The following is a 16016-nucleotide window of genomic DNA, read 5'->3' on the forward strand; positions in this document are numbered from 1 at the left end:
GTTGTGGGAATAGTGATGAGGTGCAGAAGATTTCAAGAACTAAAAACTGAAGAGAGAGAAAGAGCAGCATGGGTTTTTAATGCCAGTTCTGGGCAAGGCAGCAAGAATTCAGTAGAATATACGAAAGACGAGGAGGTGGTTGCTGGAGAACGGTACTAGGATCTGATCTGAGGAAATCAATATGGAAAAGAGCTGAGGTAGTAGATTTAAATAATTACTAAAAAAATTAAAGTAGGAAAGTGGGAAATCTTATGACTGAAGAGTGAATATTCTGGCAGTCTTAGAATGAGTCAGAACCTAAATATAAGGATGTCAGTCCTTTCTAGTTCTGCCTTATGGAGCAGTGCTCCACATATCACCACTGTACGCTCTGGCTCTACCCCCACATCCTCCCACCTACTGTTGACAGCAGCAGAAATCATTCTTTGCTCACAATAAACATGAGGAGAAGAATCACCAAGCTTCCCAAAACTGTAACATAATGTGCCTGAGGCTTTTTTAGTTGCAAATTGAAGGGATTCAGACCCACAGCTCCATTCATGTGGATGTTTGTCATGGGTAGGCTCTAGGAATCTTTATCAGTACTTTTATTTAAATGGAGTGGTAGAGAGGTAAGAGTGTTGCTGAAGCAAGCACCTTGCAACTTCTTCAAGCTCAGAAGAGCTTCCGAGAGCAAGGAAGTCTGTTCTTTTAGACACTACTAGAAATTTCCAAAATTGTGCAAATTAGCTGTAAATGACTGTCGAATACATTGTACAAAACTTCTTAAAAAGATATTTGAACTAGGTATGAAGTCCCAGGTCTACTTCTCCTTTATGACTGCAGGATCTTTGTCTGAGATTATTTCTTGCATCCCAGCTGCAATTGTTTGGCTTAACAGTGCTTTTCTCTACTCTCTTGGCTTTTTAGGTATTTCATTTCTCACAAACCAAACAAGACCTGGCAACAAGTATTCTGGTTTGCCATCAGCATCGCCATAAATAATGCCTACATCCTCTACAAAATGTCAGAGGCCTACCATGTGACAAGGTACAGCCGTGCACAGTTTGGTGAGAGACTTGTAAAGGAGCTTCTGGGCTTGGAAGACACCTCACCCTCCCATTGATGCATTGTTCCTGGTGGCGTAGGCAGAGGCTGAAGGGTAAGCAGAAGATACCACATCTGGAGCAGCAAAGCAAGGAACTTGTGACACCACCAGTGCTGTCATCCAAAAATGCCAAGTGATGCCACTAGAGAGGTGGAAACTTTGTTCCTGATAGCAGCTGGATGTAGACATGTTGTGCAGAAAGTGCCACTGGAAAAGCTGACACAAAATTGCATATGTGAATGCCCTGTGGGAATCTGTACACCCAAAAAAGACTTAAACTAGTTGTCATCTCAATACTATTTGTTGAACAGGGTCATCTTGTAAAGTTACTCTTGGGCCAAGAGCTTGTCGTAAGCTGGCATAGCTCAGCAGTCCTAGACAGGTATTATGGAAAACTCTATAGCGTACTTGGAGTTACTAAATTCTGGGACAAGCAATGTAAGTCTGCACCATGGGCTGTGGCTGGGAGTGCCTGCCATCCTGTAGGGCGTTGCTGCTGTCCTCCCAGTGTGATAAACGGAGCAGTTCAGATACATGAACACTGAAGCAAGCATATTGACAAACAAAACCTTCACAGGCAGGCAGCCAGGAACTGAGGACCGGTCAAGATTTTTTTCTTTCTGTGTTTTTTTTCTTTTTCCTGTTTTTATTAATGTCACCTAAGGCAATTTGATCCCAGTTAGTACACAGAAAAATTAGGAGAAACCAAATACATTAGTGAATTTAAAATGAAAATACATTATATTGATTTTCTTTTTTAACCAGGACAAAACATTTTATACACAAACACACAGTGATTAATACTGTAAGTATTAACAATGAGTAAACCATTAAGTAATACTGCCTCACATCTTAACTGCCACGGTCAGTGTACAGGTGAGAAATCAGAGTATAACATCTGTATTTTTTCTTGATTTCAACTGTATCTTAAATGTTGCTTAAAAAGCTAATCTAATGGACTGTTAAGGTTTTAGGAACAGCAGTTTCTTGCTTTTTCCTTTGTAACTGTCAAGAGTTTTTTGGTCCAGTTTAGAACTCTATTTGACACACTGTTGGCAGGAAAAAAATAAGTCACTAATAGCCGTGTGTTTCCCATTATCACTGTGGTGTGTTCTGTAGGAATTCTTTTAGTTAGAATTCAGGGCTTGTTACAGTAGTTGTAACTGAGCAGATTACATGTTTAGCAAAGTAACATAGCATCGCTTTTTACAAAAAGAAGTCCAGTTGCAACCAGACCTTAAACCTCACTAAAACAGAGCAAGCCCAAAGAGTTCTGTTCTTAGTAACGCTGTAGAGGACAAGCATCACCATGAGCTGGTGGCCAAGGCTGAAATGCCCCATTTTGGTGCTGGTGGAATCTGAAGGCTGCTGGAGCTTCAGAAAACAATACCTAGAGAGAGGTATGACGGAAACAAGGGAGAATCGATACTGAAGTGAAATGCTACCCTGCCCTCTACACTTTATTGATTTCAGTCCACAACTCAATCAGCAAAAAACTCCATGTTCTAAAGGTTAGCAGTGACAAACACAAACAGAATTGCATTAACTTATGGGGCAGAAACCATGTTGCTTAGAGGACCACCTGGTTTTAGGTCCCCAAGTCTGAAAAGTTTTACTGAAGAATGACTTGAGTTGATTCAAGAGGAATGGAGTGATCAACTGATTTATTGATTTATGATTTACAATCATAAATCACCAGGTTATATGTATCTATCTGGCAAGAGGCAATAGAGGGCAACTAACATGAATTTGAAAATTCCTGAGATTTCATCATTATGTGATGTGCAAATGCACAGCATGTAAATAATAACAGAGAAAGAATGGAGCAGGGGTTAGTAAGTTAATGACTAGCCCATAGAGTAGTCTTGCACTGATACCTTTCTGTTTCCACCAAAGTCTTATTTTTTGGAGTAGACTTAGAGGCAGATCTGGTTGCAGGGAGAGTAAGGGAATGGCCAACTCCACAGTGATTCTGCTTGTCATACAGCCTGGAGCCTATCCCGCATGTCCTGCTCTGCCTGCCGGCTGCACAATATACAAGAGTGGGATTCCTAAGCATCCCTTTTCGCTTCTCAGTCCACAAGGTCTCCTCCCGGGAAACATGGGAGAAAGGACAAAACCCTGTGCACTGAGGCCTCCTAGCCTCAAAAGGAGGGAGAAGGTTTGCACCACTCTAGTCCTTGGCAATGCCAAGCTGCATAGGAAGCCAAGGATGAGTTCAGAACTTCTTAACCCCACAGAGAACTGAGACCACCCCTCTTCAGACTGTGTGCGATAGCTGGTTATTGTCAGTCTTCTACATATTCAGAGAGAGGAGCTAACCTGAAGCATTAAAAACAAATGTTCAGCAATATAAGCCCACAGTTTCCTTTTTTCAGGAAATTTCACAGAGGTACCAAAAGACAAATGGTGTTCTTATTGCTCCCTGCTTCAGACAATGCCAGCTGATATTGCATTAAGAAGAGTAGCTAATAGTTCCTTATATCCCATAAATATATATGGTAGTCAAAATTGGGGCAGTAAGGAAAGGTCTGGCTGGAACTTTGCTGATGGGATGGCTTGAATGAACAGTATCTGCTTCCTTGCATTCCCCTGCCATGCTGGAGCATTTGCAGGGTACCTTTACCCCAGCAGAGATGGGATGGTTTGCAAGACCACCTCAGAGCCACTTGGTATTTCTGAGGAGTAGGCAGAGCACTCTCCAGCTGTATTGTGGGCCCCTGGGATAAACCTGGAGCCCTTGGCCAATTGTTAAATTACTATGTATGCTTAAAGGCCTGGATCTAGGCCACCCCATACAGAAAATGCCTTTTCTTTTTCAGGTGAAAGTAGGTCTGAGGCCTTGGAATATTTAATTTTTCACTAATGTATGCTGTTAATTATGTGGATTACTTGAGCTCAAATCATGAGGTCCTAGCTTTTTGCCTCAGGGACTGGGTCCTGAGTAGTTTTCCCTAGAATTAGTGTTGATGGGGGATTACACAGTGGCTGACTATTACAGGGAAGATGCTTTAGTCTCCTTTGTAAAGGAGAAAAATGAAAACAAAATTATAGCTTTGCAATGAATTTCATTTTCTTAGCCTTAACCATCCCTCATCATTTTGAACTGGTGTTCTAAACATGCACAAACATTCCATAAGTAAGCAAAAATATTTATATATATTTATATGTACAAAATGCTTGAATTTTGGCTCTTGAAGCCAACAAGCAAAAGTCACCAAAGCATAGCCTAGATCTATGGATGACTCTTCCCCCTCATCTTTTCTTTTTATTGACTGGAAGTGGATAGGGTTGGGGAAAGTTAGGATTTCTGCTTGTTGAAAAAGCATCTTGCACTTTCTCTGTTACTACAAACAAGGCAAAGTAATTAAGGAAGAAATTGAATAATTTTTAAAAGGCTAAAGTTTGTTAACTGCAGCTCAGCCTCTGTAACATTTCGTTTACTGCAAACTGGCTTTCTCAGATTTGGTTCCCCACCTGCTCATAATATTAAAGCTTCTCCCTAGTTAAAGGGCGGGGGGGAGGGAGGGGAAGTTAGTCTCAAAGTAGTGCAAGGATGCTAGTTATAGTGTGTGTGTCTAATTGTGCAATGACTTGTGAAATGATAGTTTGGTTTCTTTGGGGGGCTTTTTTGTAGCCTTAAGACAATCTAGGTAAGATCGTAAAACTCAGCAGTAGATGAAATGCAGTGGAAATGCCAGCCGGGTCACAGAGGAATGTCTCTAAAGTTTCTCAAAAAAACCCAAACAAACCCCAAACAACAACAACAAACAAAAAAACCCAAACCAAACCAAACCAAAAAAAAACCACCACAACAACAAACTTTGATGCTGAAGAAGCCAAGGGAGCACAGCATGGCTCATTTCTCTCCTGCTGAATTGAATTTTCATTCACATGTACTTCTGAAAACTGATACGGACTTATTTATGGTATGCAAACTTTGTTTCAAAGAACTGAGAGCATCGGTAAGACATACTGATCACCTTCTATGCACAGTACTTTCAAGAAATGTCTGTCATGCCACGATCCATTCTTGGAAAACATTTCTTTTCCCAGTGTGTGATATAACGCTCACTAGAGCTTGGAAGCCACTGTGAAGTGGTTTCCACTGTTGTCTCAGTTGAAAAATGCTTCAAGGGCTTGCAGAAACTCTGCCACTTTTTACTTCAGCCCGTCTGTGCACTTGACACTAGGGCACAGTATAAAGAAATCTCATCTTCATTTTCCATTTCTATTCTCTATCCTCAACCCTTGTATATTTACAAGTAGTCCAAGAATCCTAATTTATAGAAGTACAACTTTGTTTTCTTCAGGTAATTCCTAGAGAAAAACGAATTTACCTGTTTCCAGACTGACATTAGGGACAGCAACTCAAACACAGCATTCCCATTCTTTACCTCCAGCTATATTACTGTGGCCTTCTTTTTTTTTTTTTTTTTTTTTGGGTCTAGAGAGGGTACTTTTTACTTTCCTTCTAACATTTATTTAGGAGTCTGTCTTGAGCTGGTGAGTAGTGAAAGAAGCCTCCAATATCTTATTCTTACATGCCTTAGTCCCCTAGTCCTAGAGCTGATTTTAGGGATTATGCTGCACTGATAATTCTGCGCATCTGTGGTAGTTTCCAAGCAAGGATTGCAAAGTGGTTTAACAACCTCAGCACTCATGAGACATCGTTAGCTTCTCAAACAGGAGCTTCCCCTTTCTTAATCAGACACCAAGGCACAGCACAGATAAAGGGGTAATGAAACTGTAAAGTGGAGTTTGCACTTCTGTGATTAAGGCCATGTTCTGTGTTTTCAGCTACTTGGTTCTTGTTCAAATGCACTTTTCCAAACTAGAAATGAAAGCATGCTAAATATCATTCTCCCGCTGAAGTAAGGGCTGTGGGACCTAGCACAGGTTCCATCATACAGGCCAGCATGAGTCAAAACCAAGTTGCACCAAAGGTAAGAAAAAATGTGATAAACATAGGAGCGCAAACAGTTCAGAGGAACTTAAAGGAGATAAATGGAAAATGTGAAGCTCTATGATAGTCCAGTAATGAGTGTGAAATTCAGGCAAAAAATTACTGAGTTGAGAAAAGTTGGTGAGGCTTAGATGGAATATGAAGTCTTCCATCCATCTCTGTTGTGGAGTTTGCCATGCCACTTTCTTCTTGGTAGGACTGGTGTAAGATTGGTTGTAAAACAAACTCATCTCAATCTGGTTGAGAAAAACATTCAAGTGTTGAAGGCTGCTGTTTCACAGAGGCAAGGAACTCTTAAGCTGAGAACAGGTATATATTTGGCCTGCTATTAACTAGGATATTTGCACCAACAGATCACATCATCTGCTCATATGCAAGCCTGTCACCAGTGCTACTTGATAGATATTCATTCTGGTAACAATTCTTCCCTAAGCTACCTTTGTTTCCAGAAGCATTATGAACTGGAAGCACCCCTGTATCATCATCATATCACTGTTGAAAACAGTTAGGAACAGCTGTGCTTTGTTCAGAAAGGGTATCTTCCTCTTCTTTTGAGCAAAAGCTCCATCTCTTCAGAAACGTAGCCTTGGAGATGTTTCCTGCCCTATGCTTTCCTTTGCTTCCCTCATTTCAAGCATTTAAAGCACATCCAAGTCATCCTGCAGGTTCTTGGTCAGTCTGGAAGAGTTGACAACACAGAGTTGGCCCTTCAGTTTACATTTATAGCATTGCTTTGCTGGTCCTTTTTGCAAATCTCAGATGAAACAGGGTATTGTTTCTGAAGCCTGTACTGATTGCAATCACTGTGAGGGTGTTGCCTGCTTTGCCCCATTAGTGCTGCCCTGTCAGGTTCCTGTGGACACAAAACAGGCATCAGCACCACCACACCCACTGCTCCAACTGGAATGGCTGTAACATTCCTCAGCTCTGGATCACTGTCAGAGAGGGGCTTTGACAGGGTCTGGGGAGTCTTTTGGGGGTTTGTTTTGTTTTTAAAACCTTCCACTCTGATGGGTCTGGTGAACAGCTTTTAGGTATCACAAAAAGGCCTTAAGTGGTAAACCCCTTTTGTATCACTTTGCTGAAGTAATAATTGCTTGTATGAGATGTCAAGGTGGTCCACATGATCAGTGGTGCAAAAATCTTTCCCATGAAAGCATCATTTGCTGTAACTGAGTAACCCTTGAATGCCTGGGTGACCTGGATGAAGAACCCAGTGGGAGTGGACCATCATGCCGTGCTGTAGGACCACAGTGTGTACAACCTGACCAGATACACAAATGGGGGAAGGAATAAGTGTAATTTAGGATCCAATCTCCTTGGACAAACAGACTTCATAGTCAAGACAATCTCAGATGTTTTTCTAAGGCAGGGAAGATGCCAGGCCTATGCAGTTTGCTCCCAGCCCTGGCAACTCCGTTTCAAAAATAAAGAATCTGGCAAATACTTTCACACTTCAAGTATTTACAGTGTGCTCTAGACTTCAGAGTATTTTGACCTGTTTCCAGTAGTTCCCCATAAAAGCCTAGAAAGTGAAAAGCAAAGCACCATCCAGAACCTAAACCCGCTGGTGTCAAAGTAACTTTATGGTCTTGTTCTCAATCTGTGTCAAGGTATATGCAAAACATGACTGCTGAACAGTTTGCATGTCTCTATGAAATGGAGTTACTCATTTGATGGAAAACAATTTGCAGGTGTTTTGGACTTTCTTTTCCAACCTGGATTTTTCTTCTAGTTATAAGCCTGGCATTTCGGTACCAAAATAAAAAAAATAGCTTGACCCCATGGTCTGGGGGTGAGATTAAAGATAACAAAACTCAGGTTTAATCCAGAGATTAATCTGATCCTGTAAAGCTAATCAGCATGGTCTGACACAAGGAGGCATTCAAGAGGAACAGTGGGTTTGAGGAGGCAGAGGAAACTTCAGAGGCTGGGTATGTGGAGGGAGAGGACCCACATGATCCCTTCAACTCTCATCATTCCAGCATGTGTGCCCCCCTCCCCTGCTACCTTTGAATTAAAAAGAAAAGGCTGATGTTTAACACATACAGTCCTGCACAGCTGCTTTAGCAACATAAACCCTGCTTTAGCTACATCCCTGGCCTCACTCTATGCCTTTCCTTATACTATACATGATCAGTAGTCATCAACCTTGGAGTCACAGCACTGCTGCATGTCAGCACAGCATGGAAGTAACAGACTGTGGAAGCACCACAGTAGAAACAGGAACAATGGGGATTCTGGAAAAGGAATCTCTCCCTCAACTTTTTTTTTTCATTTATTTTCAATGTGTGCAACTTACATTCCATCAAATGCAGTGACAGTACCAAACATGAGGATGGGCCTTAGCTGGCCAAAGGCTTTCAAGACTACTGGGCTGTGCTCACACCATCAGCAACTGCAGTTCTGTTGCAAAGTTCCATATTCTTTATAATTCTAAAGATTCCTGTTGAAAGCATAAATTCCAGAGGTAAACCATACACTGCAAATTGCTTTTTTTTTTTTCTTCTTTTTTAAAACCTTCTCAGAGCAATTTTATAACAGCCAAGTCTTTCAGGAAATGCAGGTGTGTGACCTCTTTCCAGTAAGAGATACACAACTGTATTTCTGCACAGGACAGGGAACTACTTTTGTGACACCGGTTTTGTTCTACACAAAGGCACGCTTGCAATAAATTTTTACAAGTTTTGTACACCATGAGCTAAATTCTGAGTTCCAAAAATGTGAAGTGTGGCAACAATAACAAAATGGATTTATAGTATCACTCTGATATCTTGTCATGTGATTTTATTTATTCGACAAAGTTTGTTTACAATCAACAACTTTGAAATACAGTCAGATATATTACCGGTTGCTTTTCTGTCTTGATCTTTTCTGAAATACATGGGGAAGATGTTTGGTTGTGCTCTGGGTGTGTAGGTGAAGGGATGTAGAGAATATACTGCAACATAAGTTACAGGTTTACACCCTAAGACCATTAGAGGCAAAAGCCAGCATCTTTATCCAGCCACTGAGTATAGAGCCATTTTCTTTAGAAAGAACTGAATTTAAAAAGCCTTTCAATGTAGTCTGCACACAGGCGTAGGAAAGGGGACCACTGTCCCCAGCATGCCCCCCAACACTCACAAGCAATGCTTTCCAGCCACCTCAGGGCAGGGCGGGCTGGACACAAGGACATGGGTGGCTATCCCAGCTCTCAGCACTAGCCCTTTGTCCTTAACTGCTCTGGCTCTTCCTGGCAAGGTTTGTCTGTACCACTAGTGGTATTCACCGAAACCATGACCTGCACGCCAAATAGGTGGCATTTGCAGGCAAAACCGGGTATGTGTGATCTGTGGATGGCCACTGTTTCACAGCTCCAAGTCAGCGAGTGACTAGGACCTGGTTTAAACCTTAATCACTTAAGGAGCAGAAGTCTCACAGGAGAACATGTAAGTGGGGGTACAGTGGGTCTCTGTCAACAACCACAGTAAAGACGCCTCCCACACCTTGGCCCTGTGTCCCTTATTTCCCTGTGGCTGCAAAGCCTCTGCTGGGGACCAGGCTGCCTGGCACCTCCAGTTGTGCACAAGTGTGGCTCAACACTGACCCCTTGCCACTATCTGTTGGGCAGCTGCCATGTCTGATTTGTTCAGAGTGTTTCTTCATATCATTTTGTGTTTTCCACATGAAGAAATTTAGTTTGCACCTAAATTGTCCTAAGAAAAAGGCAGATTTTCAGGGAAAACAAAACATCAAAAGAAGCAACCAGCAGCAAACTGCTTGACCTATTTGATATCTCTATGGATCCAGTCCCCAGGAGGGGACTATTTTTCTGAAGTTGCTCAGTATTGAAAAAGGTGAGGTCAAGCTGTTCAATACAGCCAAGATCTCAGAAATCGTATCAGTTTGGCCTGGTTCTCCCGCCAAGTCCAGGTTGTCTCCTTCCCCCTCCCACTCTCCCCAAGCGAGGGAAAAAAAAAAATGAACAACAGAAAAAAAAACCTGAAAGAAGTCTGAATGAAACGGGATTATGTCAAATATATATATATTACATATATTTACAATTTATATATACAATTTGAATATATTATACACAACAGGGAGCTCCCGAGGGGGAAAAAGGGAAAAGGGAGGGGGAAACAGGGATAAAAAGAAACCTAAACCCAAATATCTTCTAAATATACACCTTCAATAAGTACACCTAGCGAATAAGTACAAAAAAAAAATGGATTAAATCCTTCTCTGAATGGGACAGCAGAACTAACTCCCCACGCCTCCCGAGTGGAACGGAGATAACGGCAGGTCAGAGCAGGCAGGCTTTGGTCTATACAAGCAAAACCGTCTGCGAGAGGGACCTGTCGTCTTCAGCCACTGGAAGAGCAAAGAGGGCGAAGGCCTCTTATCTGCACCTTTTAATAAGTTGTGTTATGGAAGGAGATGATATGGAATACTTCCTTAGATCTCTGACCCCGTTGCTAAGGAAGGCCTAAAAAATCCAAAAAACCAACCCACTACAGAAATCTTTTCAACATGTAAGTAGCTGCATTGACAACCCTTAATATGCTGGTCTGAAAGACAGTCTGGACTTTTCATACAATCAGCTTCTTCAACAAACAGGCTCCTTTTCTCCTTTTCTCTGGATTTTTTGCACCACAGCAGTGCCTGATGAGAAACCCATGAGTTTCTGCTGTGAGATATCACATCCAAGATCAAGAAGTGATGAAACCACAGTGCTTGCCTTCAGCATAGAGTGAAGGTTTGTTCATCCCAAATGAGTGCAGGGGCTGGAAACATAGATGTGCATAATCAGGGTGATGGGTTGGCATGAACATGCCCTGGGGGGGCTGTCAGGGCTCCCTAGGATGTGAACAGCCACACACAGCACAGCACCTGCACGGCAGGTGTCTCCACACATCACTCCATAGACACACACAGCAGGAGGGACCTGAGGACGTGATTACAAGCCCCTGCAGTGAGATCAGCCACACGTCAGTCGGGATGTTCAGCTGTGCCATAAACCAAATGAGAATTTCTCTGAGTTCCCTGTCATGGTTGGAGTTGCCCCCAGCAGCACAGCGCTTTGCTCCCTGGATGTGCCCATGACCAGAGCTAATGCTGTGTGTAATCAGGCCAGAGGATCAGAGTTGCAATAAGCAATGTGAATCACCTTTAACACACTAACTGAATAAAAGAAGGAATTTAATTTGTGAAATTATGAAATCCAGGATCTGACTGACACAGAGACACACGCACACAGACGCATAACCTCAACGCTGTCATTGAAAACGTTGCCAATCCATTCAGATCAGGCCATGGCCTGCAGTAATTCAATCTCTCATGAAATTATTCTCAAGAGAATTTACAATTAATAATTCCAACAACGTGGTCTTTCTTAATTAAGCCAACCTTAACATTTCCTTTTGCAGTGTTTTCTAATATCCTGTTCCACTTATCCCTCCATCCCTAGAGAAAACCAAAGAGAAAAAAAATGCCGTGTTGCAGACACTGCAGAGAAGGACATCCCCAGCTGTTACTAAGTCAAAGCAGAGGCTCTCTTAAGGCACCTTCACTCGAGCCTTGAAAAAGCACTTTACATGCAGTAATGAATGGCATCTCATCAGACCCCTGCAAAGCAAAGCCATCTCCACTCTCTGAAGGGACTGTCTCCATTCTTCAGTTTCCTTAGATTACAGCAAAGCCACAGTTTTGCTTTTAGTAATAAGAGTTTAAGAAATCAAAATGCAAAAGGTGATGAGAATTGAGGGGCCAGAAACCTCTCTCTGATGTTTGCACTTCCCCAGGTGAGGGATTGGGCAGGATCCTTCAGGAACACTTGCACCAGAGATACTGGCATGGGATTCATGAATTTTACCAGGGATTTTTTGTAGAATATGTTTACTGTTACAGCTTTTACCTGGGAACCTGCAGTCCTTCCTTCATACAAGAAGCAAGAGCAGCAGCAAAGCAGGTTTTTGGACTCATGGGAATTGGCAATCCACAAACTTGGATGGGAGTCACCTCCCTTGAGCAGAGAGGCTCACCTCCTGCAGTGCACTCCTTGTCCCACACTGGCCTGGAGGTGGCTGGTACCAACTGTGATGTGAACACACTGAGGTGCAACAAGCCAAAATATGCCCTTTTTTTTTTAACTTCCATGAATCAGGGCTGGATTGCAACCTCACCCTGAGATTAGCTCAGTCGCTTAAAACTTGGTGCTAATAGTGCCAGCGTCAAAGGTTCAATCCCTGTATGGGCCATTCACTTAACAGTTAGACTCGATGATCCTTGTGGGTCCCTTCCAACTCAGAGTATTCTGTGACTCTGTAAAAGAAGGGTTAGATGCTCCTTCTGCCAGATTCAGACTCCCCAGGAACGATAAAGCAGGATTTAAGATGGCAGCATTGTATCACACACTTTAGGGAAATGGCAAAGCAAACTTCTTCAATCTCTGCTGAACAGACACAAAATTTAAAAATAGCCAAAGACAACGATGCCAAATAGTAATCCCCAAAAATGGAAAGTTATGAAGGAAAGTGGAGGAAAGATTTATTTGCTGTGAATAAGATTAGCATCTGCAGGCAGACACACCGGAATAAATTGCAAATCACCCTCAGGAATTGGAAAAGTTCATTGCCTACCAATCTATCTGTATCTCAAAGCCTTTTAACATTGAAACACAGGAATTACTGTACATAGCCATCTCAAACATTTGGGCTGAAAAAGCTGGTCTCTAGACATAAGCAACTGTATCTCCACACAGCCACAGAAGAGAGTCCCCATCCAACACTCACAAATTAAAATGTAGTTCTATACCTGTCAGTGTCCCTTCAGTGTGTGTGTGCTGTTCTTCTTCACGTTGACTCTCCAATTCATCTTTTTTTCAGTCTTCTCCATTATTGTGCCCAACAACCCTGTGCCCAACTATCACCTGGCACAGAGCTACTTCTGAGATCGGATGGAAGAGACACATCTCACCAAGTAGCTTAGCATAACATCAGCATAGCATTTTTGTGTTCAAATAATCACCTGGTTTTTTGCTCCTATTCCATGATTAATATCAAGCATGTAGAGCACTGCTGTGTTCAGAAAAGCAATTTCAAAAGTGCCATGGCAGAGTTTCACAGTTTGTCTTTTCAGACACCAGATAATGTCAGGTATTTACTAAACTGAACACGGATGATTACCCACAGTTTGCAGCCAGACTGAGCAATCAGTGGTATTAAATACTGCATGTCAAGTTTAATAAACTTACTAAAATAGGAGAAATACTTGCACTTTTAATGAAGAAAACCTGCTACTGCAGCCAGGGGCTTGGTCTATGTGATCCTGGACTAGAGAAGTTCTGAAGTATCTGAAAGATACTTCAGTAGGACTCAGACCAGCTGCTAAACATCTGTAGCCCTTACAGGGGTCTTGGTTAGTGCAATAAACTGACTAAATAGATAATTACATGTAGATAATTATTATAGATAATCATCCATATCTATTCTCTTGCCTGGGATGACAGCAGCCCATTTCAAGGCATGGTGCGCCAAAGTGATTTTAGAAGCTGCTTTTACATTGAATAAAATATATCTGCCTCCCTCCTGGCCTGGGGTGGATACACACACACCAAGCACAGACAAGCACTCAGGTGGACTCAGTGTGTGCCAGCAAGAGCTGTCTATTGCTCATGTGATAAGCAAAAGAAATTCAGGAACTTTTTCCCAGTGGCCACCACATATGATCTGTTTCTCATGATTTGTCCTATAATGTCCCCACCAAATTGCAATGGAAACATCTATAGAGTGGTGGTTCAGCAGGCCAGTGGTAAATCACATATCATGAACAGCTTGCAAAGCACTAGGATGAAATGCTTTGATTGCTTTGCAGTGCACTGATTGCTTCCCCAAAGAGCAGCCTGCAGCAGGGATGACCAGGCACCCACTGAGCAAGGGAGACCAGGTGCCAAACAAAACTGGGCTGCAAGGGAGCTGCCCTGCTACAGCCCAAACCCTGGTGGTGCTGGAAATCCTGTCCTATGCTATGTAGGTGGGGACCCAGCCTCACACCTGTGCATCACGTTTAACTACCAGAGATATGCCAGATCAGCCAGACCGTACTCTTCTCCCCATGTGCTTTCCCTACCTGTTGTCTCCTTGGTTTTATGTCCACTGGGCCCAACCAGCTCTGCTTTCGTGCTGCAAATAACCAAATAGCTTTCATGCTACTCAAGAGGGAGAAAACTGGAGTAGAAAAGACAAAAAGAAAGAACTTCCTCTTACTGTTTCTTTTCAAACAATGAGGAGCTATTTATAACATGGTTAGGTTCATTGTTGCGCGACAGCATTGCCCTTTCCCAGCTGACAGAGCCTCTCTAGCAATGACAGCCTCGCAGTAGCCTGCAGGATTTTATTGCCTGAGGTAGCTTAACCCAGTTTCTCATGTGGATAATGAAAATCAGCAGTGGATGAGATTTAATGTGGCTGCTGTTCTTCAGGATCCTACGCAAAGGTTGAAGCAGCCAGGAACACATGAGCATCTCTATCTCCTTAGGACAGATTTACTTTAAAATGGGTGGTTGCAAAGCTCTCTTCCCTCATTGAAAACAAAGCATAACACCTTATCCAGAGTCTGGGGGATTTACAATTAAGTTCAAAAGTTGCCTTCCCTCCTGTCAGCACCTCAGGACTGTGCGATAGAGGCAGTCAGCAGAGAGCAAACTGCTCCCTAGGCAGGTGACCTAAATCCTGCTTTGCCCAATGATGCTGCAGGGCACTGAGGGGGTGTGTGTGCTGCCTCCCCTCCCCATCAGTTAGGTGCTCTGGGATGCTTTCTCCCCCAGGCAGGCCATCCTCTCAATTTGGAGTAATGCAACTGTTCCACAGTCCCCAGGGCTGAGGAGAAGTCTCCCCCGGAGAGGGACAGCCTGCAGAGGCACTGGTAACATGCCCAGTGTCACACATGCCAGGCCCATATCCACATGGGTCATGTCCACACAGTATGGCTGAAGGGCCCAACTCTGCCCTTCTTGTTGCCCTCTACAGTGCCAGGAAAGGGACCTGGAGGTTCTGGTGGATGTCAGTTTGAATATGGTGGATGTCAAGTCAGCAGTGCCCTGGCAGTCAGGAGGGTCAGCCGTGTCCTGGGGGGCATCAGGCAAAGCATTGCCAGCCAGTCGAGGGAGGGGATTGTCCCTCTCTGTCCTGCACTGGTGTGGCCTCACCTTGAATATTGTGTGCAGTTTTGGGTGCCACAATATAAGAAAGATATTAAGCTCTTAGAGAGCATCCAAAGGAGGGCAACAGAGATGGTGAAGGGCCTTGAGGGGAAGCTGTATGAGGAATGGCTGAGGTCACTTGGTCTGTTTGGCCTGAAGAAGAAGAGACTGAGGGGAGACCTCATCACAGTTTACAACTTCCTAGTGAGGGGAAGAGGAGGGGCAGATATTGATCTCTTCTCTGTGGTGACCAGTGACAGGACCCAAGGGAATGACCTGAAGTTGTGTCAGAGGAGGTTTAGATTGGATATTAAAGAAACATTCTTCACCCAGAGGGTGGTTGGGCACTGGAACAGGCTATCCAGGGAAGTGGTCACAGCACCAAGACTGACAGAGTTCAAGAAGCGTTTGCATGATACCTTCAGGCACATGGTGTGACTCTTGGAGATGGTCCTGGGCAGGGCTAAGGGTTGGACTCAGTGATTCTTATGGGTTCCTTCCAAGTCAGCATATTCTGTTATTCTGAGTGTCCAAAGAAGTGGCAAGAACAGCAGATCTGTAGGTCTCTGAGCTGCTCAAAGCAGTGGGGAGAAGATGGAGCAGGAGTGTTTTAGGAAAAGGTGATAAAGCATCACTATTGTGAGATGTTTTAAACCTTTGGTACCTTCACAAGGCCTTGAGTTTCATGGGATGCTCCTTGGATGGACCCGAGCCTCCCAAGTCAAGCTATGGTCGAAGAACTTTGCTGTAACATTGCAGTAGTGGTTGGAAAAAGATGCAGG

At 43.2% G+C, this 16016-nt stretch overlaps 1 protein-coding gene across 1 annotated transcript in view; it reads left to right on the forward strand.

The window, feature by feature from the left end:
* Window positions 1-8907, forward strand: part of PGBD5 (piggyBac transposable element derived 5) — a 72996-nt gene extending 64089 nt beyond the window's left edge. Inside the window, exon 7 of the mRNA XM_051783520.1 lies at window positions 910-8907. Coding sequence (XP_051639480.1) covers window positions 910-1105 — 196 coding nt within the window. The 3' untranslated portion in view covers window positions 1106-8907. The remainder of the gene's footprint in view (window positions 1-909) is intronic.
* The last annotated feature ends 7109 nt before the right edge of the window (window positions 8908-16016 follow it).

The sequence above is a fragment of the Manacus candei genome, unplaced genomic scaffold, assembly GCF_025592945.1.
Source record: "Manacus candei isolate 608988 ecotype Guabito, Panama unplaced genomic scaffold, ASM2559294v1 h1tg000017l, whole genome shotgun sequence".
Taxonomy (NCBI): Eukaryota; Metazoa; Chordata; class Aves; order Passeriformes; family Pipridae; genus Manacus; species Manacus candei.